Below are 27,459 nucleotides of genomic sequence, written 5' to 3'. Positions count from 1 at the left end.
CTGCCATCTGTCAGAAATGGTGTAGGGTCTCCTGCTTGGGCAGGGGGTAGGACGAGGTGCCCTACAAGATCCCTTCCAACTCTGATTATCTGAAAAGCGTAGCTGTGTTTGTGCACTTGGCTTTGATTTAGATCTCTCCTTATGAAACAATCCCATCCCATCCTCCTGATAACTGTGTTGCAGGTCAAATGCTTGGAATTCTGTGGCTCTGCTTTACATTGTGTTGCTATTTCTAGCTCTGTGCCAATCAGTGTAGCTTGGTGTCCCAGATTTCCTTTTAATTCAGGGTTGTCAGTTCTTGTTCTCTGTCTTTTGCCTTCCCATTAAACATTGAGGGCCTTTTCTAATGTCCATTTTATCTGTTCTTCTTGATTTTGATTTTATGGATATATAAACACAAGTAGTCCTCGGATTACAACAGTTCATTTGTGACCATTCAAAGTTACAACCACACTGAAAAAAGTGACTTATGACCGTTTTTCACAGTTGCAACCTTTGTAGTACCCCCCATGATCGTGTGATCAAAATTAAAATGCTTGTAAACTGGTTCATACTTATGACCCTTGCTGTGTCCCGGAGTCATGTAATCACCTTTTGCAACCTTCTGATAAGCAAAGCCAATTGGAAAGCCAGATTCACTTAACAACCGGATTACTAACTTATCAACTGCAGCAATTCACTTAACAACTGTGGCAAGAAAGGTTGTACAATGGGGCAAAACTCAGTTAACAAATGTCCCACTTAACAACAGAAATTTGGAGCTCAATTGTGATCATAAGTCAAGGACTATTTCTTTTGCCTACAAACTTGACACTAAAGCTGCACAGGCCTTGTGATCAATGTTCATATGTTTTTCTTCTGAAAGCTCAAATCCCAAACATATCCTGCTTATGTTTCAATTCCATTTTTGCCTTTCATTCTCATTCCAGTTGTCTGTTAAGCCTGAGCTTTGAACTCCACTTGCAGATAGCAAATAGGCATATCAAGCTATTATTTTATCTAGCTGCTTTAATTCTATCTTGATTCAATATCTTATTCCTATTTAATCCTTTCTGTTGACTTACATCTGTTGAATATATTTGGACTTCTCCATTTCCTTTTTTTGTTGTAAAAAGTTACCTTACCTGTAAATTGATTCTACAATAGCACAGAACCTATTTTCAGTCGTTATGCCTTACAGTTGACACTGCTCTACTACTTTAAAACGCTTTTGCCTGCTAATCACTTATCAGCAGAGTTCCTAATGGGTTGCAAGATAGATCACCAATATTCTGGAGATATGCAAGCTTTCCTCCTCCTGTTCTTGCAGAAATAGAGAGGCAACAATCTGAGACAACAATCTATCGGGTTCTAGACAAGCTTGAATTTAGCTGAAGTTTCCCAAGAAACTGTTGGAAGTCAATACTTATTGAAATACCAGTCTGGACACTATTTCCAGCAGCTGTTGTTTCTGATAATTAAAGCTATGGACTCATTGTATAACTTTGGATTAATTTTAGTGGATTTCTTCCCACGATCATACCTCACCATACTTACAAGCCTAAGCCACTTAGACAAGCGCACAAGTCCAGGAACTTCTGATAACTAATAGAAAAAAGTTAGGAAGCCATAACCCTAACAATTTCAACAACTGTTAATTTTTCAAGAAAAAAACTGTCTATAAAACAATATTTAATATCTCTCTCTCTCATCTTATCCAAGAAACAAACCATTTGCCTCCTTTTTATTTTGGCTGGTTTGCTTCTATCTGTCCTGTATTTTTGCAACCATCAAATTTGTCATCATGTTGTTCTTTACTATGTGAGGACTAATTCTAATACCCATATTTTCAATAGCTCAGTGGAATAACTGTGTTCTGCTTCCCACTTGTAAGTGGCAGTTGGTTGTCAACATTTCCACATTCCAATCTGAAATTGAGGGGGTGAAGGTGGAGCACAGAGAGAATGATGTGTGGAAGAAACTCTGTCTCCAACATATCTCGTGTGTCTTGCTAAATATATCCATACTCAGCAAACGTATTACATGCATATCTATTTCCTAAACAGGCATTTCTGCCAAAATTACAGATGATGGGCAAAAAATGTGCTGAAAATGATTTACCTGGACTGTTAAAATATGTTTTGTTGTTAAGCTACAATACCATAGTAGATCATTTGGGAGGGAAGGATGGGTCTTGATTATGAATTGTGAATTAAATCAGATAACAGATAACAGATGCAGATAATCAGAGTTGGAAGGGATCTTGTAGGTCATCTAGTCCAAGCCAGAAACCCTACACCATTTCTGACAAATGGCAGTCCAATCTCTTCTTAAAAGTCTCAAGTGATGGCGCTCTCACAGCTTCCAAGGACAAGCGGCTCCATTGGTTGATTGTTCTCACTGTCAGAAAGTTTCTCCTTATTTCCAGGTTGAATCTCTCCTTGTTCAGTTTCCATCCATTATTCCTTGTCTGGCCTACAGGTGTTTTAGAAAATAGCTTGACCCTTTCCTCCCTGTGGTAGCCTCTCAAATATTGGGACTCAATAAATTGTGTTTTATTTTTCTTCATTAAACTATGTTTCTTTGATAATAAATTGTACAACTGTTTCAGCTCCCCTTCCCTACTATTAGCTCTCGCTATAAAGAGTTATTGGTAGCATTTGAAGCTTAATATTTTCACTGACATCATTTTTAAGCTTCAAATGCTACCAATAACTCATTTTTAAGTAGGCATCTCCAATCTTGGCAACTGTAAGACTTGTGGACTTCAACTGCCAGAATTCCCTAGCCAGCATGGTTGGCTGAGATTTTGGGAGTTGAAATCCACAAGTCTTAAAATTGCCAAGTTTGAAGACCCCAGTATTAAAGCATTGTTATTTTCCAAATGATCAATATGAGGATGTCCAGATATACAGTATACAACCAAGCATAATTTATGCTTCAGTATAATAACAAATGGTCATGATATGCTACCTATGTAGCTTCATCTTCTATGAATTAAACTGCCAGATCCTCTTATTATATCATCAGAGGCAATTCACAAGAGTGTTCTGCTTCAAAACATGCAAGGTTTCCAGTCATAGCCTCAAGGGAAAGACAGAAAGGACAACACAAGTGTTAGATCACACAAAGAAATATATTGGCAAACCCCAGGAACAAAGAATTTCCCTATCATATGTCTACATTGATTGAACCAGATGGAACTGATTCAGATCAGTAACTACATTAGGATTTTTGGGCAGTTTGGTATCCCTTCTGACACTATTACTTCTTGCTATTAATTATTCTTGCAGTGGGTCACAGTTACCATAGTAACTAGGTGTTTGATCTTCTAATCAGTGTTCAGCTCTCCACTATTATATTACTTTACAGATACAAGGAAAGAAACGTTACCTCTCTGTAAACGCTCTTGCCTTGTTTTTCCTCCTTTCTTTACTTCTACAACATAACGCTGCATTTAAAAGAGTGCCTTCTACACAGATTTCACTTCCAGTATAATAATATGGACTTCCTCTATGAAGTCCATTTTTAAAAACATTTCTCTTTCAAGCATGTCTGGAAGACATAATATACTAACTCTCCAGAGGGAACTGGCCTTGAAAGAGACAGGAAAACCAGTTCCATAGAAGTAAAAGAAAAAAAAACTGCAAGAAGGCAATAAATAAACTGAAAGATTAGTATCAGATCTCACTCACCCCCAACCAGACGCTCCCACTCACCCTGCTCATCCTATTCATTCCCTTCCCATCTTTTAGCTATTGTATTTTATACTTATGTAGTATTTTATTTATATAGCTTTGTTTTTTAATATTGTAAGCCACCCAGAGGTACTTTATGGTAAGATGGGTGGCCAATAAATCAGATAGTAGACAGACAGACAGACAGACAGACAGAGCAAGCAAGCAAGCTGAATGGAAATAATAGGAATGCTTTGGCTGTTATTTTAGTACGACTGTGCTGGGATAAATAGAAACCAAAACAACTTAGAGCCTGTTAGTGAATTTCAAACTACAAATTTAATTTTAAGAGAAATTGATTTACAGTAAAGAAACACTCTTTCCAATTAATAAGCAGGGCTTTGTTCAAAGTAAAACCCACATTTCAGGAATGATGAAACCACACCAAGCCTTCCTTCCCATTAAAAGATTAATTCTGACCACCATCTACACATTATTGTTTGCAAGAATCATTCAATTGTTAATAAGCTATATAGGTTTTGCATGGCCTCATTTTAACCATTTGATTGCAGCACCAAATACATTTACTAGAGTGTATAAGTCCCTTTGCCTTTACTTATCAATAAACCAGCTTAAAACTCTGTTACAAAAGTTTCTTTATGAGAAGTTGAATCATCTCCAATAAATAGTCTAAATAAGCATGAGCTGAAATGGTTTGGAGTCCTGGCTTAGATTTTCCACAGCACTTACATAAAGATAATCTATTATGAAACTACAATGAAGTGTTGAAACAAAGAGCATGAACTACAAAATGGATACATACAATGTTTTTAATTTCAGTTTAGCATGATCATGTAGAAACTGCTGCCCATTTTTAAAAACTCTGGATATGTAACTCAACTGGAAATGCCTGTTTGTATTATCTCGTTCCCACAATTTCAACAGTATGTTAGTAAAGTGCACAATATTTATTGTCCTGCCCAATTAAATTCTATCTACACCTCTATTTCTATCAAACAGTCTTTATATATAAAAAGCTATATATAATTTGTGATAATAAGGCTGATTTGCAGAAACTACAGAAATAAGAAACAAGCTTTAAAAGATGAAGAAAAAGGAGTATTAGAATTGTGGGATTCAATAGACGACTTAATAAACAAGTCTTGTACTTCTGATCTACAGATGCTATTTTGTTTACAATACAAAATATAATCAATTTTCTTATAGAAGACATGTATCAGTCATTAATAGGTAACTGCAAAACATCTGTGTTTTGAAACTGAAATATGGCTGCAAAACCAATTGAGATACCTTAAGAAAAATGTGCAAATGATTCTACATTATTTATAGAGGACTACATTAAGTAATGGACACAGACTAGGAAAAAAATCCATTTAGGAAATTTATAGGTTTGTATAAAACATGCTGCATAAATAATCCTCAAATGAAACAGAAGAAAACAACTGTGATGAATATGTTAGATATATATTTTATTGTGATTTAGTTATGCCATTTGAAGCTAGTAGGCTTTCAAAAAGCCATTAAAAAGGCAATTTTATTCTGCATGAGATGAATTGCAGTTAAATTGATTAAAGTATCCCCATGCAAGTATCTGTACTCAATTAAGCCTAATTACCTAATCAGGAGTAGCTGGACTTCAGTCCAACAACCATTTGTTTGTTATTTGGCTATCCTACTGTATATGAAGAACTATAAGTTCCTGGTTTCTGATTCATGGATCTCTTGCAGTCCTGTCAGTAAATGAATTAAACTACAATGATTTGTGAATAGGTTGTGCTGAATATAATGTTTTTGATTTTAAAAAATCAGTTAGACCTGATTATAAGCTTGCAAATGTTTCCGTCAGTGGTCAGTCCATGAAGATGAAGCATGGAGACTTTCACAACGTATTTTCCCAGCATTATTTTCATCTAAATTTCTCCTGCCTAGCTAGTATCCTCTAGAAGTGTTGAAATTAAGACCCTTGTAATTCCTACCCTGCAGGCACTGGTTAAAATTATGAGAGCTGTGGCTCAACAGATCTGGAAGGCACTAAGCTGAGGAAGCCATAACTAATAAAGAATGACAAGGCATGACAGTTTGGAGGCACACTAAAATATCCATGGAAGGAATCCGGCAACAAAAATGAAGTCAAAAGATGTGGTCTTTGTTCCAGGTCTCTTGTGTGATACTACAAGTAATAATAACTTTATCCAAGTTCTCAGTAACAAAAAGCAAAGTGCTGCTATGAAGAAATCAGCTTGTGGGGAAGTAGGTAGAGGAAACACAGAGGAACTCTTTAATGTGTCTGTTGTTTCCCCTTAAAGGAGAGAGTTACAGCTATATTTATATGTGAATATATATGGTAACATATATCCAGTGCAATGCTTAAAACCACCCAGTGTGCCTGGGAATGAGGCACCATATAAATTTAATAATTTATGAATATATAATCATTATCCTAAATGAGGGAGCAGTCTATAAGGAACTAGTAGAACCAATTAGCTTTGATTCATAAAGGAATTTTAAACACTCTTATGCAGGGGTGGGATTCAAATTTTTTAACAACTGGTTCTGTGGGCGTGGCTTGCTGGTCATGTTATTGGCTGGGTGTGGCCAACTTAATATCACTCACATCGAGGCATGGATCACCTCGCCTGGCTTCTCATGACTGTGGGGATGCTGTAACAGTCGTAAGTGTGAAAAATGGTCATAAGTCACTTTTTTCAGTGCCATTGTAACTTTGAATGGTCACTCCACACAAGCAAAGTACCAGCAAAGGAGGGGGGAAAAACTCCAGGGATGTTCCTGAGACAGGAAGTCTAGTCCTGCCAAGAATGTAATAAGGCTTAACGGAGAGGCAGTTTCTGTAAGCAACACCAGAATGTTTCCTTCTTGCCTTCCTTACAGGATTAGGCCAGTAATTTCTTCTAACAACCAGTTCTCTGAACTGCTTAGAATGTTAACAACCGGTTCTAGCAAATAGGTGCGAACTGGTAGAATCCCACCCTTGCTCTTATGTATTTTGCAGCCAAATGAGATGAAACATTTCCAGCAGCAAGAGACATTGAGTCCTACTGACTGGGTTGTCCCCAGGGCAGATACTTGCTAAGGAGCTCTCTGCATCAGTCCTTTATTTATAGATTGAGAGGTGCTAAGCAATAGGGGATTCCTGGGCTATTACGCCTTTCAGGAACAGTCCTTGGTATAAGCAGTAGCATTACTTAATTCCAGCTTCATGCAGAAGCAAGCACCACAACAGATGCAGTAATAACACAGAGGACAAGGCTTATTATTGCTAATGCAATTCCACTTGTTGTAAAAAAAAACAAGACGTTAAAAGTATAAAGGCTAACAAAAATTTTCCACCAAGTGCACTGTGTACATAATATATAATTCCACAATTAAATATGTTTGGTCAAAATGAGTGCAGCTGAATATGCAGGAAACAATACACCTCTATAGTTGGAGAAATCTTGCAGCCTATGAGGCCTGGGTTACAATGGAGGAAGGGACTCTCTGTCACAGACGGAAGAAAAGGTAAATGCAGTGCCATTGTCAGTTAAGATACTGCTCATTAATTCAGAGAGGGTGGACTGTCAGAATCCAGGCTTCCAGTTCCCACTGTTCTTTGTGTGCACAGGAAGCACAACTCTTGCATTAGGGATACTTGATTGATAACAGTTTTGGAAAGCTTAATGAAAAGTTAACAAAAATGTTCCAAGAGTCCTTGCCAATCAAGGGCATATGTGAAAGTCTCGTGTAAATTATATTAAGAAGGCCACTGTATTAGCCTCTTGTGACAAAGACCTGTTGTAGCATCATGAAGATTAGACCTGACCTGCCGTTACACAAAATGATATAGTTTCCTTGGGTAACTGACTTGGGTTTCCAGAAAAGATAGTTAATATTAGTCCTTTGTAGAAATTTCCTAGTTTGTAGACCAAAATAACATGATAAATCAAAACAAGGGTGCTATCCTGAGGAGAGTTGAACACATGATACACCACTTGTGATAAGCAACAAAACTTTATGGCATAAGCTTTTGTAGACAAAGAGTCCTCTTTTTTTCAGCTGGCAAAGGTGTGAGTTTGCATGTTTGCAAGAGATGAGCCTAAAAAGTCACTTCAGTTCCTGGATCAGTATCTGGAGTCAAGAAAAAACTTATCTCCTGCCCCATCCTTCATCCAAGCAGAAATAGTGGGGGGGGAGGGGAGAATGAGAATGAATGCCACATTCCCAGAGCCATTCTGGTATATTGATGGTTTCCCATTGTAAGAAACCATTGATTTTCTACAGAATCACTGGCAAAGAAGACAAATTCTCTTCTTCACAGTCACTCTTTTCAAAAGCAATGGTTTCCTGTTTCTAACAGCAGAAAACTAATGATCTTTCCTACCAGCCAACTGGCTCAGTTTGTTTTCCATGGCCAAGTCAGATCTGAATGCTGTTCGAGGAATATATCTGACAGAAAATTGGACTGTAGAGGTCGCAGAGGTGAGAAAATACTCTTGGGCCACCCTAAAAACATAGTTTTCAAAAGCTAAAACTTTTTATCTTCAATGTTGATTTTGACAGGGTTTAAAAGGCATGTTGATGAGATTCCATTTCAGAAATTTGTGATCCATGCTACATAATAAGTAAAGGCATTGTGAGGTTCCATTATAAATAAGTTGGATCCAAATCATTTTCATTTCTGGCACACAAACCACACTATCATTTTAAATAACTGTTCAATAAAATTTAGGTGTCTTATGCAATATCACTGGTGATGATAAACTGGATGTTTCTTTTAATAGTGATTCAGCACTCAGAAAAGTTCTTTGTCTGATCTATAAGAGAGAGCCTCTTATGATAAATGACCATGTTTTGGAAGCTTGAGCCAGTTAATGCATTGCCTAATGTCATAGATTCTCCAGGTCTGAATTTCACAGCACAATCAAAATATGTGGAGATTTATAAATCTTTGCCTACTAAAGATTTAAAACCAACTGCAATTTTATTAGGATTTAAATTTCAACATTTTTAATGTTCTTTTCTAATGTTTGAGGGACATTTAATTGTTGATTTTTTAGTATTAAGGGGCTGAAACATATCATGTGATATAAATAGCACAAAATTTTAATTCAGTTTTAAATATTTAAATAACTCTGCATGAGTAAATCCACAATGGGAACCTTTACAACAATTTAATTACTAAGTTAATAGAGCTATCTGCAGAGAGGCTAGTACAGGACGAAAGGATAGAGATATGGACATTAAATAAGTCTTGTGTACTTTTGTATCTCTCCCTTTGCTCATCCTCATATCCAGGAAGGAAATCTGGAGGGCCACTATGTACACACTTCCTTGAACATGGCTACAAACAACCATAACATCTGATAATCACAAAATCTATGACTCTATGAGACTCAACACATCTCCTTCCTGGCTTACATCAATTGTGAGAAAAATTGATTATGCCAGCAGATATGGCCCCAACCTTCTACTCACATATTCAGTAGAACCTATGAAAAGTATTACTGATTCTTAATAAGTCTTGATACATATTTATCTAAATTAAATAGTACTGTAAATTAAATGAATTATATTTTACAACATTTATGGAAAAAGAAAAACGGAAAACTACTGCGTAGCTCCTCTTGAGAAGAAGAACAATGGGAACAAGGGGGGCAGTAACAAAACATGCATCACAACTTTACCTCCATACTGTAACACAAATATAAAAAAGTGGAGCTTTCCTCATTACATCATGATACATTTTTCAAAATGTTGGCATCACTGTGATTATCAAAAGATACCTATGCCTAATTATAACTCTTTTTCTCTATGTGCAGCTGATGAAATAAATTTGCATAAATTAAGTGTTTCTGAGGTTGGAATGGAATGAGGCATTAAAATGTTTTAGTAACTTTTTAATCCACCCAACAACTTGTATTATTGGGCATTTCATATGTAAAACAAACAGTTAAATAAGTACCTTTTGTAGTTTAAATCTTTCTTTTTCTTTTCTTCTTTCTTTCTTTCTTTCTTTCTTTCTTTCTTTCTTTCTTACTTACTTACTTACTTATTTACTTACACAAACAAAACATTTCAAGAACTCAGAAATAATTTTAAAAATTGCAAATAATGGCATCAAAAAAACTTCACACAATTGCTATAGTTGCTAAAAAAAAGAAGTAACCTATTCTTCTTAAGAAATCAATGAGAAGAATCAAGCCTTCCCAGAAGAACATGATTTAATGGTATTCTCAATAAATAATTCATTGCTTTCACCTTCAGAACATATGCAAGACAAGAATTCTTCCCTTAAAATTCTGATATTTAATGGTGCCACAAAATGTATTTAGAAGAACATTTAAATGAGGCAGTTAACCTTTCATTACTTTATTGAAACTGGGTAATTTTCTCGTTGTTCTCCTGATGGGCTCAGGAGTTCTCAGAAGAAATGCTTGCTTTTGATTAAGCTTAACAAAATCAAATCAGATTCACCTTCATATACCTAGTTTGGCACAATAATTAACCTACAATAACATGAATGTAGAAAATAGAAGCAGATAAAAATGCATTTTAATAACCTTCCATTTTATTTGCTGCACTCATATCCCGTGACATTGCAAAACACTCCAGCATCAGATTTGCTTGGGTTCTTTTGACACAACCCAAAAGCAAAATGCAGAAAAGTCCCTGAATTCTACTTCTATAAAACCAAGCAGGCTTTTTAATAGTTACTATTTAGCTAAAGAACTAGGCTAAATAAAAACTCTGTCTAGATTTCTAAAATGCAAAACAGTAATTGTAGAAAAACCAGTCAGATATATTTATAAAGTGCTAATTGATTTGGGCTTTGGAAAACATTTTATTCTATTTTTCTAATTAATAATTAATAACAACACATCTCATGCTAGTATTGTTTTCTGCCAGCTCAAGAATGGGTAGAGTACTTCGATTCAGCCATGGGAAAAGACTTAGGACGGCCATTGCAAATGACCCCAAATATCTTTGTTTTTGGAGAAGAAACCTGTCCAACTTATGTATCCAAAAAGTAGACAATAGTATTATCTATTGACCTTTTCTGCATGGGAAACTTTCCTTTTAAAAACCATTGGGTTTTCAAATTTCCTACAGCTGTTCCAAGTGCAACCAATCCCTGTACTGAAGAAATGGACATTATATTTCCCATAAAATATCCTGATGGTTTTCTATTCATGATGCTGAATAGAAGATCTGTGTTCTCTAACTGAAGTATTATGCCTCTGATGAAGCAGTGACATTTGGAGTAGGAACAGAATGTGTTTCTAATCTTTGCTTGCATTCTCACTCGCTGGCAGTCACCACAGTCTTATCAACTGGAGTAAACTATTTAAAACTTAATGGAATTGCCAATTCATCAGTCATCTTTCTTCATTGTTTTAAAGTCAATTAGTTTGAATCAGGGCTATGCTAAAGACTGTTGAATTTCCAATAAGTGTATTTATAAGGTTTCCCAAATATTACATTCATATTTTACTGTACCTTAAGTTCTTATAGGTTGCTATAGTCACATAAACACAGCTACTGAAATAGCATGAATAGCAAATGTGTCTTACAGCACATTTGAAGATATAATGAAGATATAATGAAGATTTAATATTCAAATGTAAAAACAAAATGATCACATGTAGCTATGTATTATGGACAAAACTGTCCAAGCAACCATTCCTAGCTAAATCTATTTCACAGAACAACAAACAGATTTTTAAAAACTGGTGTTACACAACCCCATCTAGTAAATCTTACAAATATTACACTATGCATTAGGACACTTGGATGGGTTTGAGGTTACCTCTTATAAATTGCTTCTTACATCCAAACCCAAATGACTTATTCTTTAACCCTAAATTATGAATTTAGACAAGAATTTTCTAAATGGACTTCTTCAAAAATTATGGAACAGTCAATTTAAAATCAGATTTGGAGGTAGTGTTCCATGGTAGATATTACCATAACTTGGTTATGTGATGTGCAAAATGACAAGTATATGTACAGTAGTTATCATTATTAACAGGACTGCAAATGGCACTAGATCTGGAGCAAAGACAGGGGTATTGCCTACCCCCAAAACTCTCTTAGTCAGCTTCTCAGTGGACTGTCTGAAAGGCAACAGGAAAGAAGAGTTAAAAATAATTATTGCCTAGAACTTAATGGTGGCTGACTGGAGGAAGGCATCTGACAATGGTGGTGGCAATAGTAAGCATTATTATAAGTTACACAGCAGGGAGGATGAAAAGAGGCTGTGTGGGTGCCGCCTGAAATCAAGTTAAAAACTGCTTTTTCCAGCTTGAAACATTCCATTCAGTACATTCATCCCACAAGAAACTCTTGGTGCTTCCACACCTTCACATGTAGAATGAAGACAAAGCCAGGAAGTATTATTGTTTGTATGAACATAACCATAATATACCACAGTCTCTGTCTGGAAATCAAACATACCTTTTATGAACACTCTTGAAAACAAACAGGGAGCTCCAATGAGCGCTGCAGAGATGTTCTGCACAACATTTCAAGAAATGAAATTGCCAATGTCCAAACCAACTTTTCCATTAGAAACAATTGCAGCAAACTCTGGTTTTGTGCTCTCATGTTCCTGAATCCTGTTTGCTTCTTGTTTGTTTAAACAAACCCCAGTTTGTTTACCCCAAACCTGCCTAAACTCTGTGATGCCTGTACTCCTGCAGCATATGGAATTGTACACTTTCAAATTGTGGATTGTCTGTCATACAAGACCTTACTCACTTTTTAAACATTGTGTGAGTGTGTGAATAGGTACACTTGCTAGCTTACTGACTATAACCATTTGCCAGGACATTCTTGCAAAACAGTTCAGGATGTGCGGCCACAGTTAAACAGAGCTGAAAGCGATAATAGTTAACACTATTGTTACCCTGAAATCACAAATTCTGCCTTTTGAAATGTCAGCTTGGTTAGAGAGGGCACAAAGCAGGAGAAGGTCACAACAACTCTATGAGGTCAGTTGGGCTGAGAGAGAGAGAGTGACTGGCCTATATTTCTTTCTCCTTTCTTGGAATGACACTGGAGTTTCTTCAAGGCAGTCAAAAAAGTCAAGATAGCATCCATAGTTGTATGACTGAAACCCCACCCTTTTCATGTGTGTTGTATACACAACTGGAACAACCTTTACAATAATTACAATAACAATGTGGAGTCCAATGCAGTTGAGTGGCCAATAAATTTAAATAATAATAATCTGAAGGATGGTGAAGAAGATGCACTGAGCTAGTTACACCATGAAGGCTTACTGAATACTCAAGAGATGAAGCTGGCCTACAAAAAAGACCAAAGGAAAAATAGAAAAAGACATGACAAGGCAAAGTATTGCATGGCCAGTACAAACAAAAAAGCAGGCAAAGCAGATAACAATGACTGGCAATAAATAAGAACAGGAAAATTGAAAAAACAGAGTCAGTTCTGGCTGCACAAGACCAAGCCTTAAGAACAAATGAATACAAAGCAAAAATTGAGAATATATAGCAAATAATGCCTCTGTAAAGGAACTGAAGAAACAGTGAACCCTCTAGTCAGCTTCTTAAAATCACACAGATTGACTACAAACAACAACATGGCATAAGTTTCTGAAGCACTGAAGTCTCTGCTAGAAATGCCACTTACCTGTAAGCAAGAACTGATGGGACTACAAAATACACAAAGCAATAGAAAATGAAAAAGCTTAAAGCAATCTGGAATTTTAAAATGCAAACAGACAATTATTAATAAAAGAAGACAAAATAGTCTGGATAGTGGACACTGTAATACTTGGAGGCAACAGAAACCAAAAGAAAATTGGAGACAATTACAAAATACCAGGACTTGTAAGTAGAAGGATTGTGGAAAAGAAAGCAAAGATAGTGCCAATAGTCATAGACATCTTGGGTAGAATCCCAAAACATCTGGAGCACTTTAACACCATCATGATTGACAAAATCATCACAAATCAATTGCAAAAGGCACCTTTACCTGAAACAGCTTATATCCCGTGACAATAACTTTAACATCATCAAACAACATCTGCTTATCCCAGGTGCCTTGTGAATAAAAATGCCAAGTCTAATCTAAACATCTGGTTGAGTATCTGACCAATCGTGATATATAAATAATATAGTGTGTATCTTTTGAAATATAGCCAGACATTTACATATACAGCTAAGGAATACACTTTGTTAGCACCTTTGAACTTACTGATATTAAAACATCAAGGGCAACATTGTATGCCTAAAATTATCAGGAATTATAATGGCAAAAAATACCCTTATTTAATATAGTAAATCCCACTTGGATCATTAAAAGATATTTTCATTGATGTTGGGATTACTAATGTACTTTAAAATAAATTGGATCCTAGTTTTTGTAAAGGGGTAAACCTATAATTTGTAATAATGTGGGATAAATACATTTTGCTTAGATATAAATCAGTAATTCTATGGTATACTACAATAATCTTCACTATACAGCAGGGTGGGACTACCATATCTTTCGCTACTTTTGTTTTCTTTAGTTGGACTAATAGGTATTCTTTCTATAATATACATTTAAATGTCTATTTAAATTTAGAAAGTTGATACATAAGCATGGAAAAAATTATCTTCTCATTTTCAAGGGTTTTGACATGTTTGTTTTTTCTTATATCCTGATGTACTGAGTTCCTCTCAAGTTCCTATTTAATACAGAGGTTTATATTTTGGAAATCTATGTTATTGCATTATATAAATTATACACAAACATGAAACAAATGACTGTAAGATGTATCAGTGGTTATTTGCTGCATTTCCCCTCTGTGGATTATATAGTCTCTACCAAAACCAAGCATCTTCATCAAGATATAACTAGGGAGTTTCATTATAGCTACTCTTGTAGGAAGATATGTGGTGATAGGCAGCATGCAACCTGATATTTATTCTGAAGTTAATTTTCATTTTTGCAATCTATATTTACACACCAATAAATGTAATCATGTAGATGAAACAGGTTTAAAAATAACTCAATGTAAGGACAGATGAAGCTGTGTAAATATTAATTTAATAATACCGGGCATACAGTCATACTCAGAAATATTTAGAAGTCAGTCTCACCAAATATAATACAATTGCTTCTAAGTAAAAATGCATCTCTACTTATAGTCTGAAAATGGTTTAATAAATGTATTCTTTCCCAGAGATACTGGCTGGGTGTGGCCATGTATTGTAGTAGCCTACTATCACCAGCATATAGTAACATGCATTTTTTTTTAAAAGGGGGGGAATAATTATTTAGCTTTCTGTAGTTTTTTACCTGTCTGATTAAATATATTTGAGATAAATCTCAAAAGATCAGAAAATACCTGCTGTCAAATTCAGAAAAAGCAAGGTGCCATGCCCAACCATTCATTCACAGTATTCTCCATCACAACGGTATTATTATCTTCTTAAAAACACAGAGCATGATACCACAAAACTGAGATTGCAAGGCATAACAATAGTAATTAAAGAAATGGGCACCAATGTGTTTTTAAAAGCCCTTTTGTTCACTGCAAATTGGGATTAATGTTTGTATTGTTTAACGTTTAACAACACTCAAAATCTGTGTTCTTTATCAGCAAATTAGCTATTTATCAGCAATGACAACAAACCACTACTACAGCCTTTACACACCAGAGACTTCTACCCGCCATAATGCCTTTAATGATTACACTGCTGTTACTGCTTTCTTTTTGCGGAAATATCACACAGGACCATCCACCAAAAACATAATCATGTTTTACACAACATGAAAATCACTAATGGTATGAAAATACAAAGGTTGAAGGGCTGCTAGACCTTACACCTTCATTTTTAAGACTTCAGACCACTCCTACTGCCTGACTCTTCTATCACACATCTTGCTTTTCCCATCTACATTACCTTCTTGGGTCTTTTCTTCCTCTGATTACTTCCATTATACTTCTCCCCACCATCACTCTTCTGAGCTGCATCTTCATTCATCATTTTGAATCCTTCTTCAGAGCAAAGAGCTGTGCCATTAAACCCTTGCAAACATACAGACTATCAGCAAATATGTCACTTACTGGATAGGGGGAGGGGTAGAGGGGAGGGAGGGAGGAGGGAGGGAGGGAGGGAGGGAAGAAGACATGAACATGATGACGTTGCTATGGTAGCAGCTACCACAACTGTTTATCTGACTGCATTGTTAAATCTGATTTATCCAATTAGCATAAGATCTTGGTTCTCTTACTGTGAATTGAATGCACAGAATCCAGAATGGAACTGAGAAATAAGTATTTTGACAATAGAGGGAAAGAGAGATAGAGAAATATATAGAGAAATATGATAAAAACCTTCATACAAATCTATCACACTACTGAGGGCACTATAGCAACTTCTTTCATTTTTATAAAACAAATTACATGTTTGCTATATTTTACCTTATTATACCTGTTAAAAATAAATTTCCTACAGTATTATTTCTTTTTGACTGAAATAACTTTTAGTACATTAAATTTGTATTGAATTAGTAGAACTGGTGTAGTGTAATGGTTTTATGTTATTAGTATATGACTGAAGTAATTATTTTATTTTGGTTTTTAAGTCCTCTACATCCCACATTGAGCAATTATATCTGTGCTTCCTCCAAGATTAAAATAATACTTACTTCTAGGTACTTTTTTCATTTTATTTTAGCAAAGGAATAATAACTAGAAAAGCTGCCTATGATCCAATTTGTTGTACTAGAATTGTAGTTTCTATGACCTTCCAGAAAGCTGGTTAGAAATTCTGAAAGATGATGCCAAAATAAAAGTGGAAGCTGGTTTTGAAGACAGCTTCGCTAGTAACTTCTGCTGTTCCACTCAATAGCTGGTCTCTTCTTAAACTTGGTAATATTTCTCCAGATCTTGGTTACTTCAAGAAAAAAAAGATAAGTATTCAGAGAAGCAAATACACTGACCCAGTTCTGAATCAGTACAATCTGTCCCAACGTGTCAGTCCTTCAAATTAGATCAGATTGGAAAACCAAAAGTATGAATTCTAATACATTTATTATACTGTTATAGGAACACAATCTTGCAAGTACATTTTCCCCATTCTTCCCTTTATCTGGATTGGACTGTACAGGCTCTATTATTATTATTATTATTATTATTATTATTATTATTATTATTATTATTATTATTATTATTATTATTATTGCTGTTGTTAATCACACAGTCAGCTAGATTTTCAGATTGGGTTTGGCATTTTTGTCTACCTATCGAGTCCTTACCAAGGACCTGAGATAGGTAAATCTGGATGTTTGATGGTGCTATAGATATCACCGCAGGATAGAAGCTGTTCCAAGTAAAGAAACCTTCTGCAATTGACTGATGGCAAATTTGTCAATGCCGATGGTATTCAAGTGGTGCTCCAGTTGTTTTGGGACTACACCCAAGGCGCCTATTACTATTGGTACTATCCTTGCTTGCCTTTGCCATAGTCATTCTATTTCTATTTGTAGGTCTTTGTATATTATTGTTATTGTTGTTGTTGTTGTTGTTGTTGTTGTTGTTGTTGTTGTTATTATTATTATTATTATTATTATTATTAAAATATGAAACTCAGTCAACTGAACATTTAAAAATGTATCACAAATACCAGTGACTGGTGCTAATGGTTGATACGGGCTGCTGCCAGTGTCCAAGTATCTTCTTAAAATATATGATGTTCCGAGTTGCTCAGTTCTGCTGGTGTTTTTGCAAGAAGCTGCAATTTCTTTATGTGTTTTGTAAAATTCTTGGACACAGTACCAAGTGCCCCAATGACAATGGGTATCACTGTTACAAGTTTCATCCATAACCATGTAGTTTCGATGGCCAGGTTGTGATATTTTGTGATTTTTTTTCCAGTTCTTTTTCTTCAACTTTGGCATCTCCTGGTACAGTGATATCAATAAATTGTACGCTTTGGCCCTCGACAACTGTAATATCTGGTGTGTTGTGTTCCAAATGGCAATCAGTCCGTATTTGAAAGTCCCACAGGATTGTCATTGTCTCATTTTCAACAACTTTTTCCACTTTATGTTCCCATGACTTTTCAGATACAGGTAGGGCATATTTTTTACATAATGACAAGTGGATTATTTATTATTTATTTTATTTGGTTTGTCAATTGCTTACAAGATAATAGGTATAAGTAAAAACATAGTTATGAATACATGGATACATATAAGAAAAATAAAAGAAACAATAGGACAGGGACAGTAGGCACGGTGGTGCGCTTATGCACACCCCCTACAGACTTCTTAGGAAAGGGGTGAGGTCAATAGTAGAAAGTCTAAGGTTAAATTTAATTTAAGTAAATTTAAATAAATTTAAGTTAATTTAGCAACTCGATCATGTCTAACTTTGTAGTCAGTTTGCGTGATTTTGTTGCACTCACATATTAAGTGTGAAACAGTTTCGACTTTATCGTCGCAAAGTTGGCAATTTGGATTGTCAGTGGATTTTTGTATCTTCGCTTTCATGGCCTTAGATTGTAGTGCTTGTTCTTGAGCAGCAAGTATTAAACCTTCCGTTTCTTTCTTGATGGTTCCTCTCTTAAGCCATGTCCATTTTTCCTTATATTCTCCCTTTGTTTCTGTTGTTTTTATATGTTCTCCATTTTCACAGCCTGCAGCAATTTTTCTGTACTTTGGTTTACATAATCATTCAAGCTTCATTTTTCTTCTACAGCTTGATGGATTTGCAATAGCCCTCTGCCCCCTATTCTTCTTGGCAGGCATAACCTGTCAATGTCACTTTGTGGATGTAAAGCGTGGTACGTATTCAAACGTTTATGCATTTTCCAGTCCAGGTTGTTGTTGTTGTTGTTATTATAGTAATATCCTACGGGGCATGGTGGCACAGAGGGCTAATGACGCTGGAATTGCAAGATAGAATATTGGTTCTGTAAAAAGGAGTGAGCTCCTGTTGCTTGATTCCTAGCCCCTGTCCACCCAGCAATTGGAAAGCATGCAATGTTGTGAGTAGATAAATGGGTATCACTTCAGTAGGAAAAATCAAGCTGCATTTGTGTGCACAGATAGCAGAAACTGGCATTGAATCTGGCTAGATGAAAGGCGTTGTGGATGAGGTGAGGTGAGACTCGCAACCTAAGCACCACTAGATAGCTAGTGTAAAGCTAATGCACCCCCATGGTACAGCAAAGATAGGCACATAAGTACTGAACAGAATGAAGCAGCACTCTGGGCTATCATTATTGTGTGTCTAGCATGTGTAGATTTCCATGACATTGTATGTCATACACTAAATTATAAATAATAAGTATTATTATTTATAATATATCCTGCTATTTCATATAATCGCCAATGCAGGCAACAGTTTACCTAGAAAATATTAAGGTATATCAGGAAAACTAGACTGCAATCCTTGAACCCTACAAGCCCCAAAATGTACATTTGAATATGAAACATATTGGAATCTGCATTTGCAGGAGGGGCAGGGGAAGTAATGAAGACACCCCTTCTCATTTGCAAGAAAACTGTTGGTGGCCCACAGTCATGGCAAGATAAACTGAAAAGGCAACTTAAGTTTTCTCTACTGATCGGAAGGAAAAATCAACTGAATCTTTTATTCTTTCTTCCACTTTGCCTGAAAGAGAAGATTTTTTAACTAAGGCAAGCTAGCCTTTAATGAAATAAAATACTTTGCAGAATTTATCTCTCATTCTGTAGAAGTAAGTAGTCCCATAAGACTTTTCAATATTGACTATTGAAAACAAAGATGGCTTAATGGAAAATAGCAAATACAGAAGGGAGACCATTTTATCTATATGTCAGCAGCAGAAGAGATAGTGTTCCTATAGTGTTCGATAATAGCACCACTGTCCTTGTACTAGACTGGAAAACATTTCTGAACATTTTCCAGCTTTTTTTTTTATCAGTATTATATAAAATTCATCATTACATCATGTTTTGTTCCATAACACTTAGTGAAATCGGTAATAAAAAAAGACCAGGAAATGCTACACAATCTTTCATTATCATGAAGTATAAAGTTTAAAATGGTAAAACACAAATTAGATTTCTTTCTACAAATATGGGCATACATACACACACACACACACACAATCTCTGTATGTGTGTGTATAATTTCATTAGATACTTTACATAAATACAAGATACAATTAGTCCTTGAGTTACAACCACAATGGAGCCTGCCCATCATGATCATAACTTATGAAGGTCATAAAGCAAGTCAGTCACATAACAAGCCCAATTTTAAAAACTTTTTGGTGGCAGTTGTTAAGCAAGTCCACAGTTGTTAAACGAACTAATGGTTTTCTATGGATAGGGGTTTACCAGAAGTAAATGTAAAGCTGTCACAAAAAAGGGTCATGTGAGATGCTGCTAACAGCTGAAAATCTGGCTTAGTTGCCAAGCGCCCATAGTGCAATCATGTGACCAGGGGCGGGCAGTGACCTTCAGAACTTTAAATCCAGATCATAAGTATTTCCAGTAGATCTATTGGACCTTCAAACAGTTGCTAAGTGACTGATCATAAATAAAGGAACTCCTATACGTATATTTTAAAAAATGAAATATCAAAGAACTGTGCCTCTGCCAGCCAAAATGGGCTGGCAGGGGGGCTCATGCAGCACTCCAACAGCACTCTGCCAGCCAAAAACAGGCTACGCGGAGGCCCCGTGACCCCCCTTTGTCACCTGTTTTCGATCTCCCTGGCCTCCAGCAGAGTGCTGGCCAAAAACGGCAGATATCCTCAGTATCAATTCTAAAGGAGTCATATGTCATGCCAAGTACAGAATTGTCTGCTAAAGTTCCACCTTTAAGAAATATAGATAGATAAGAGCAGAAGATATCATTTTTTTATTCATATCAGCACAAGGGACTACAAACCCAAGTCAGGTTTTTAAAGTCCACCCTTCGACCAAATCTCACTAAGGTTTATTGGAACAATTTCCAAAATTAGGACAAAACACTAAATTATACTGCTCACATTTACATTTTATTCTTTTCTTAAAAGCACCTTAAAAGTCTCTCCTGAACTCTTGGGAATTACAAAGATCTCCAGCTCTAATAACTGTCCATCATTCCGTGTGAGACCCCTAACCTTGGGCCTCTCTCTCCATCATCAGAAGCTGCCTTTGAAAACACACCTAATTGGTACAACAAGAGGAGAGAATAACATGTAGGGGACAGCAAAAACCAATAAGTACACAGAGGGCATTGGAAGTAATTAGTTATAGCTGAAAATGGCATTAGTGGGTGTTTGACTCTAAAACAACTGATCCATATCAAGAGTTAATGGTGGGGTAACGTTTTCATCCACATGTCCAAAAAATCCCTAGAACAATCCCAGACAACATGACCTACAAGCATTCTAATTTTACCCCTATTTGATTTCCATCACAAATACATGAAACAATAAGAGGCAAATGATTCTGATTGGGGCATAGCAAATATTTGAATGTTGGAGATGAATCTCTGGGAAAAAGAAAAAGTAACAGCCATGTGTGGTTAGGAGGCTTTCAAAGATGCCACTTCATATTTGAACATCTATATTGTGTGCTGCCTGTCAGCCTCAAGATATCTTCTACATTTTATATCTTCTGCATCCTATCTACTGCATCTTCTCTGCTGCTATGCTATGCTATTTCTTTCGGCTGTCATTAGCAACGGGGGGGAGGGGGAACTTGGAGGGGAAGAGAGCTGGAGGTGTTTTGCATTCCTTTGCTGTTGGTAGAAAGGGGAGGGGGTATATGAATTCTTGTCTTTAACTTTCCATTTCTTGGCTAGTTTCTATCCCCTTTGCGCAGCTGCGAAGTTTTATCAAAATATGTGAAGGTCAACGGACAGAGGCCTCATACCACCTGAAGATGCCCACATGATCATATTCAGAACTTTTAATTGGAAGAGTCATTTGGACTTTGGGGGGTGGAAACAATTCCATTCTTTTGTATATGTGATCTGCACGCCAATTCCTCAGATTCGGAATTCAATCTGTAGCTTCCACTTTGATTTCCAGTAAAAGGATAACTTTGCTCTAATCCATGGAATCTGAGTATTTCTTTCTTAGATCTTGAAGGGAGCACACACTGACACTGCCATTACATGATCATAAATATGTTCTCCAAGGGAATAGCTGGCTTAGTGAACTGTGTTATGTGAATACAACCAATATCTATTCCAATGACCTGAAGTGAAGAAAGAGATGAAAGGACAGCCTTGTAGAAATAACTGTTTTCCCTGAAAAAGTATTACTTGGAAGCAACTATTGTACCAAGGAGAAACGGGAAGCAGAGGCATTCTAACATCTGAAAAACTATTTGTTTTCACACTTGCTGACCTTTCTGTTTGCTTCTTTTCTAAAATTTATACCCTGCCAAATTTCTATGATTTTGGGCGGCTAACATAAAATATCAACATAAATGGCAAAACATGATTAAAATATATGTAAGGGTCAAAAATAACTACGGCATAAGATCTTTAGCTCTAAATGTCTGTTAAAAGGTCAGGTCTTCATTTCCTTATGAAAAGTGGAAATGTGTGGGAACCTATGGATTCCAGAATGCAGTAAGATCCATAAAAATAGGACTTCCAATGAAAAGACTTGTTATTTCCATCTTTTATCTCCCAAGGGGTCACTTCTAAGCAGGGGTGCAATTCCCCTGGTGTAACAACCAGTTCGCTAATTGCCTGCACCGCTATCGCAATTACTTACCTTCAATGTTACTTCAGGGAAGTAACATAGCTAAAGCGTGGCAATCCGCTCTGCTACGCAAATCAGCTAAGCAGATATAGGTGAGTACAGCACAGGGGCGGGGGGGGGGGGATGGACCCACATGATCGTTGGATCGAACCAGAGCCAGCTGATCACTGCAACTAGGGGTTCGCCCGAACTGGTCCGAACCGGGAGAATCCCACCCCTGCTTCTAAGCATCTCTTCCTGAGCCGATTAATGTTCATATTACAAATCTAGCGATAACAAGTTGTAAATAATGTTTACTTAGGAGTGTCTTAGAAACATTGAGTCAGTTTTCAAGTAAGATGAGAAAACTTCATCCTTAAACCATTAGGAAAGAAAAGCTTGGCACAATGGTTCAATTCTGTCCTACTTCAAAAAGAAGCCCAGGATCCACTTTTCTGCAAGGCTTACACAAAGTTCTTTCAGTGAACCTTCCTAAAATATGAAGATTCTGTCATCAGCTACTGCCAGGGTAAATAAAGAATAACAACACGTACATGATTCTTCTTTCCGGATCCATCAAGAAATATCACCTTACTCTAGAACAGCTTAACATTATTGGCTAGACAAGGGCCTCTTCTTTTCTTAGCAATATATTTAAAAATTTAAAAAGTGTTTTTAAAATCTGGGAAGATCTCAAGCTTCAACAGTGAGTAAAAAATAAAATTCAACACTGGTTTAGAAAAGACAATAATGGGATTGGAAAGAATGGCATGTTCTCAGACACTGTTAGAACATTCTGAATGCTCTCTTCACCAACAAAAGCCTCTTTTGTGGGGAAGTGGGGAAAAAAGCCTTTTATTCTTTTGACTTTGATGGAATCACAGCAGGGCAAGGGCACTGAGAAAACAAGCATTTGCTACACTGGTCAAATGGCTGTGAACTTAAGAGTTCCTTGAAGTGCTTTATCTGCATTCATCCATGATTACATGGTGTTATGGAGACTTCTAATAAAGGTTCATTTGAGATGAAGAAAAGCAAAGGTCTTTCTGTTAAAAGTTATTTAGGATTCTGATCACATGGGTTGCTAGCTGCTCCTACCCTAACGGGCAGGATATCTGGCACCAAGGTATATAAGGGGAAAATGCTATGAGGAGCAGAGTAAAATGCACATTTTATTTGTGCACACACATGCATGTAACATTCACAAATGTATCTTCACTAGGCATGTGGTGGCTATTAAGTCAAGGGTTGTGCCACCTATAGGGCCCTTTTGTTGAACTCAGTTTCACTCCTTGATCTCATTCCAAAATGCCCACATGCATACTGTGGCTCTCATAGACTGGGGAAAACAATGCCTTTACCAGTCAACAATGGGTAACCCCAGGAACAGATGTCTTCCTCTTTCACTATATTCCAGCCTCTCTCGTGTAGAAATTTCTGAAGACAATACTAGAGACATCTAACTTGACAAGTTCCATCCTCATCAGTTTAGATTCGGACACAAAAACAAATTGAGATGGCATAGCATAGTCATTCACTTCAATGCTTTGAGATACTCAATGGTAAGACCCAAATCCAGCATTTCCAAATACTTTTTAAATACAACACTAAGGTGCATGGTATTTGTTGCAGAAAAAAGACAATCACACAGAAAGCAACTCTAATGAAAAAAGGGGCAGGGAGGAGGAGAATTTCAGGGATCACACTTTCTTTCATCAGATGTGCAACTCTAAATATGTAGATGTAAAGTTACAGTTCTCGACTTACCACCATTCACTTAACAATGAGTCAAACAATGGCCTTGGAAAAAGTGACTTAGGATCTGGCTTGCCCTTACGATCACTGCACCACCTCCTACAGTCACATGATCACAATTCATGTGCTTGGCAACTGGCTTGCATTTACGACTGGTTGCAGTGTCCTGAAGTCATGTGATCACACAAAGAATGCCCATTAGGGAAGCTGGATTTGTTTAACAACCTTGTGATTTGTTTAAAGATAAAAATTGTGATAAAATCAAATTCATCTTCACTTGATTTATGACTACAAGGATTTACGATGGACATTTCAACTCCAATTGAAATTTGTAAGTTGAGGACTACAGAGAGATAAGCTGATGATGATAAACAATGGAATATTTACAAAGTTTGCCTTCAAAACATTAAGATACATGTCATGGTATTCTGTGGAAGCATGATTAGCATCAAACATAAAATCCAATATTCATGGCTATGACTCATCCTAGGCCCCATGGATGATGAGCAGGCATAGCTAGATCAATAGTGCAAGTAAATACCTGGTCATTTTCTAATATAAATTATACCATCAACTGTGAAATATATTCTTCTGTTATTTACATAGGCAGATCAATATATTTACAAGCATATTAGTCGAGAACAATCAGACACTAAAATGATATTATTCAAAAATCAGTGAAGGTGGTAGGAGTGGTGGTCAGAAATGGCCGCCTCAAAGAAGCACTCAACTGGAAAAGAAAGTGCAGGAGGAAGATAAGAAGTGAAAGTTTTGGCTGACCGGGATAAAAAGCAACAACTAAGGTACCCTGGAATTTAAATTTTATAAAAGATAACATCGCTCCCAAAGAAGAGTCGGAAGCAGCGAAAGAAAGTGAAAAGGGAAAGTTTTTTTTTTCTTCACTCTCCTTCCTCACATTGACAACGAAGAGAGCTGAATAAGAAATTGGAAAAATCCGCTTTGGCACCAATAGATAATTAAGCTGAAAATATAATTAAATGCCAAAGGGACAATAAAGATTTCTGGACATTAAAAATCCTTTTTTTTTTTGCTATAAGTGGGAAGGGAGAGGAAAAGAATAAGGGCAGGATTTGGAGGAGACTGCCTGGAATTCAAAAGAATCTAAAGTTAAATCTTAATAAGACTTCTAAAAGATACATTTTAACTGGAACTTTGTAACTTAATAGTAACCCCAGGAAGAGAAAGTGAAAAAAGAAGAAAGTATAAAAAGAAACAGCTTGTGTGTATTTGGATTGCTTGGTGACTTTGGGATTTCTGGAAATTATATTTGAATGACTAAAAACAATTGGGTGGTTGTTTAAAAAATTCTACAATGGCATCACTTCTGGATGAACTGAAAATGGAATTTAAAAAATATAAAGAAGAGACACAAGAAGGGAAGGGCTCCTTTGGCTCCATTTTTCAATTCTTAGAAATGGTGATCAGCGTCTACAAGAAACAACAAGAAAAGACTGCACAACAAGAAGATTGGGACAAAGAAGAAGCCATCTTTAATGAACAAGTAACTCTATCTGGGGAAGAAAAGGGAAAGCGGGGAAAGAGAATGGAGAAGTTAAGACTTAAAAAAACAGCCAAAAAAGGGAAAAATAATGTGAAAAGTGGATATAATGTTGGAAAGCAACAGAAAAGGGGAATACAGAATAGGGAAATGGAGGTGGAGAGACAGGGGATAAAAAGGGGAGAGAGAAGAAGAAAGGGAAGAAGGAAGGGAAGAGAAGCTATAAAGGTTTGGAACAAGATGTAAAGAAACAGGACTTATTCAGAGATAATGGGTGAAAATTTAACTGAAAAAGGGATTCTGTAAAGGTACATAAGATTTTATTGTTATATTGGTAATAGAAATAATGTTAGAAAATTGGAAACAACATTAAAAAAGTGGGATAAAATAGTCAGTGTAATTTAGTGAAACTTTTGTGAACAAAATAAATGAAATAAAATAAATGAGAGAATTGAATTAGGAAGGAATGGGAACTTTTTAATTACTCAGTGTTTTATAAAATATAAGTGAAGTGGGGGGAATTAACTATGGAAAGTTTATAAGTGTTCCCATAGAAGTATGATACTATTTGAAAAGTAATGTGTAAAATGTTAAGATTTAAATGAATATTAATATTAATGATAGAATTGAATTGGTATGGATTGTTGTTTTAACTATATTATATATTTATAATTTTTTCTCTTTTCAAAATACAGTGTGTAGTTTTAGAATGTACCAAGCAGAATCCGAACGGAAGTTATGTATTATATTAAGTGTTATAATTTTAGGGCAAAGATATAAAGGCGTCATACTCCAATCAGTGATTACAGGAGAAATTTTGTTTAATGAGAAAAGATAGTAGACAGTTGAAACAGCACAGACAAAGACTATAAGTACGATTATTTGAATTGAGATGAAATAAATGAAATAAAATTAAGAAAGTTAAAAGAGGGGAGAAGCTATATAGAAAATATAGAATAGTAATAAGATATGGAATGGAATATAAAAATGAGCATGAACTTGAATTTGTGTTTGTACGAAGAGATGTAACCCGGGATTACGCTGCTTTCAAAAAAGATGTTTTATGTTTCTATGTTTCTATGTTTTGTTTGTTTATGTTAGTTTTTAAAAATCAATAAAATTTTCAAAAAAAAATCAGTGAAGGATGTTTTCAAGCTCCTAGACATTCTATAACAGACCAAAGACACTTACAAAGGAGCTTAAAAAGAGTTCTCCAAAGCACATTCACTAAACTGGAATCCATTGGCAAATATGACAAGAAAACCTGGGAAAGAAGACATTTTACGTAGAAGCATGTTATCTAGAAGAGATTCAGTATCTGGTATCAGGCTTTTGCTATTCAAATCAACCCATGTCCCATCCTTTCAGTTAAAAAATATGGTGTAAAAAGTGATCGTGGAAATTAACAACTGACTATGTAGTTGGTACCACCTTGGGTTCCTTCCTCATAGACTGTGCTGCCTATACATAGTTTATGGGGAAGGCTGCATGTCTTTTATTATTACATTGCTTTATTTAAAAAAATTCTAGGAAAGTTGCCAACTTTGAGAATGCTGGTGGAATATGCTGAGTCTGAGATTTTTCTAAGACTAAAAATACCAGCTAATTATATACTTTTTCCCTAAAAGGCTTTAGTATGTTTTTCTTTCTATTAAACTTTTGGGCTTATATATACAGTAGTCCTTACTAACTCACATTCGAAGTAATGCACCTATTCTGCATTTGCATTCTCAATGCATTTGGAATATTGAGAGGAGATGTTAAAATGGCCCTTTGGTCCCATCAATGATTATAGAATATGTATTATGGTTGGCTGCTCA

General features: G+C 36.0%; 1 protein-coding gene across 3 annotated transcripts in view; it reads right to left on the bottom strand.

Moving 5' to 3' along the window:
• ANK2 (ankyrin 2) overlaps positions 1-27,459 on the bottom strand; it is a 279,598-nt gene that overhangs the window by 161,938 nt on the left and 90,201 nt on the right. Inside the window, exon 1 of one of the 3 annotated variants that reach the window (XM_087962976.1) lies at positions 15,590-15,770. The exons of the other annotated variants lie outside the window; for them this stretch is intronic. Coding sequence (XP_087819102.1) covers positions 15,590-15,673 — 84 coding nt within the window. The 5' untranslated portion in view covers positions 15,674-15,770. Of the gene's footprint in view, positions 1-15,589; positions 15,771-27,459 lie in introns of those variants that run through there. 3 annotated transcript variants of the gene reach the window in all.

This window comes from Notechis scutatus, chromosome 4 (assembly GCF_049901735.1).
Source record: "Notechis scutatus isolate UNSWTSFEM ecotype Mainland chromosome 4, rNotScu1.2, whole genome shotgun sequence".
Taxonomy (NCBI): Eukaryota; Metazoa; Chordata; class Lepidosauria; order Squamata; family Elapidae; genus Notechis; species Notechis scutatus.
Note: the sequence above shows the minus strand (reverse complement) of the source record. Positions and strands in the feature narration are given on the sequence as shown.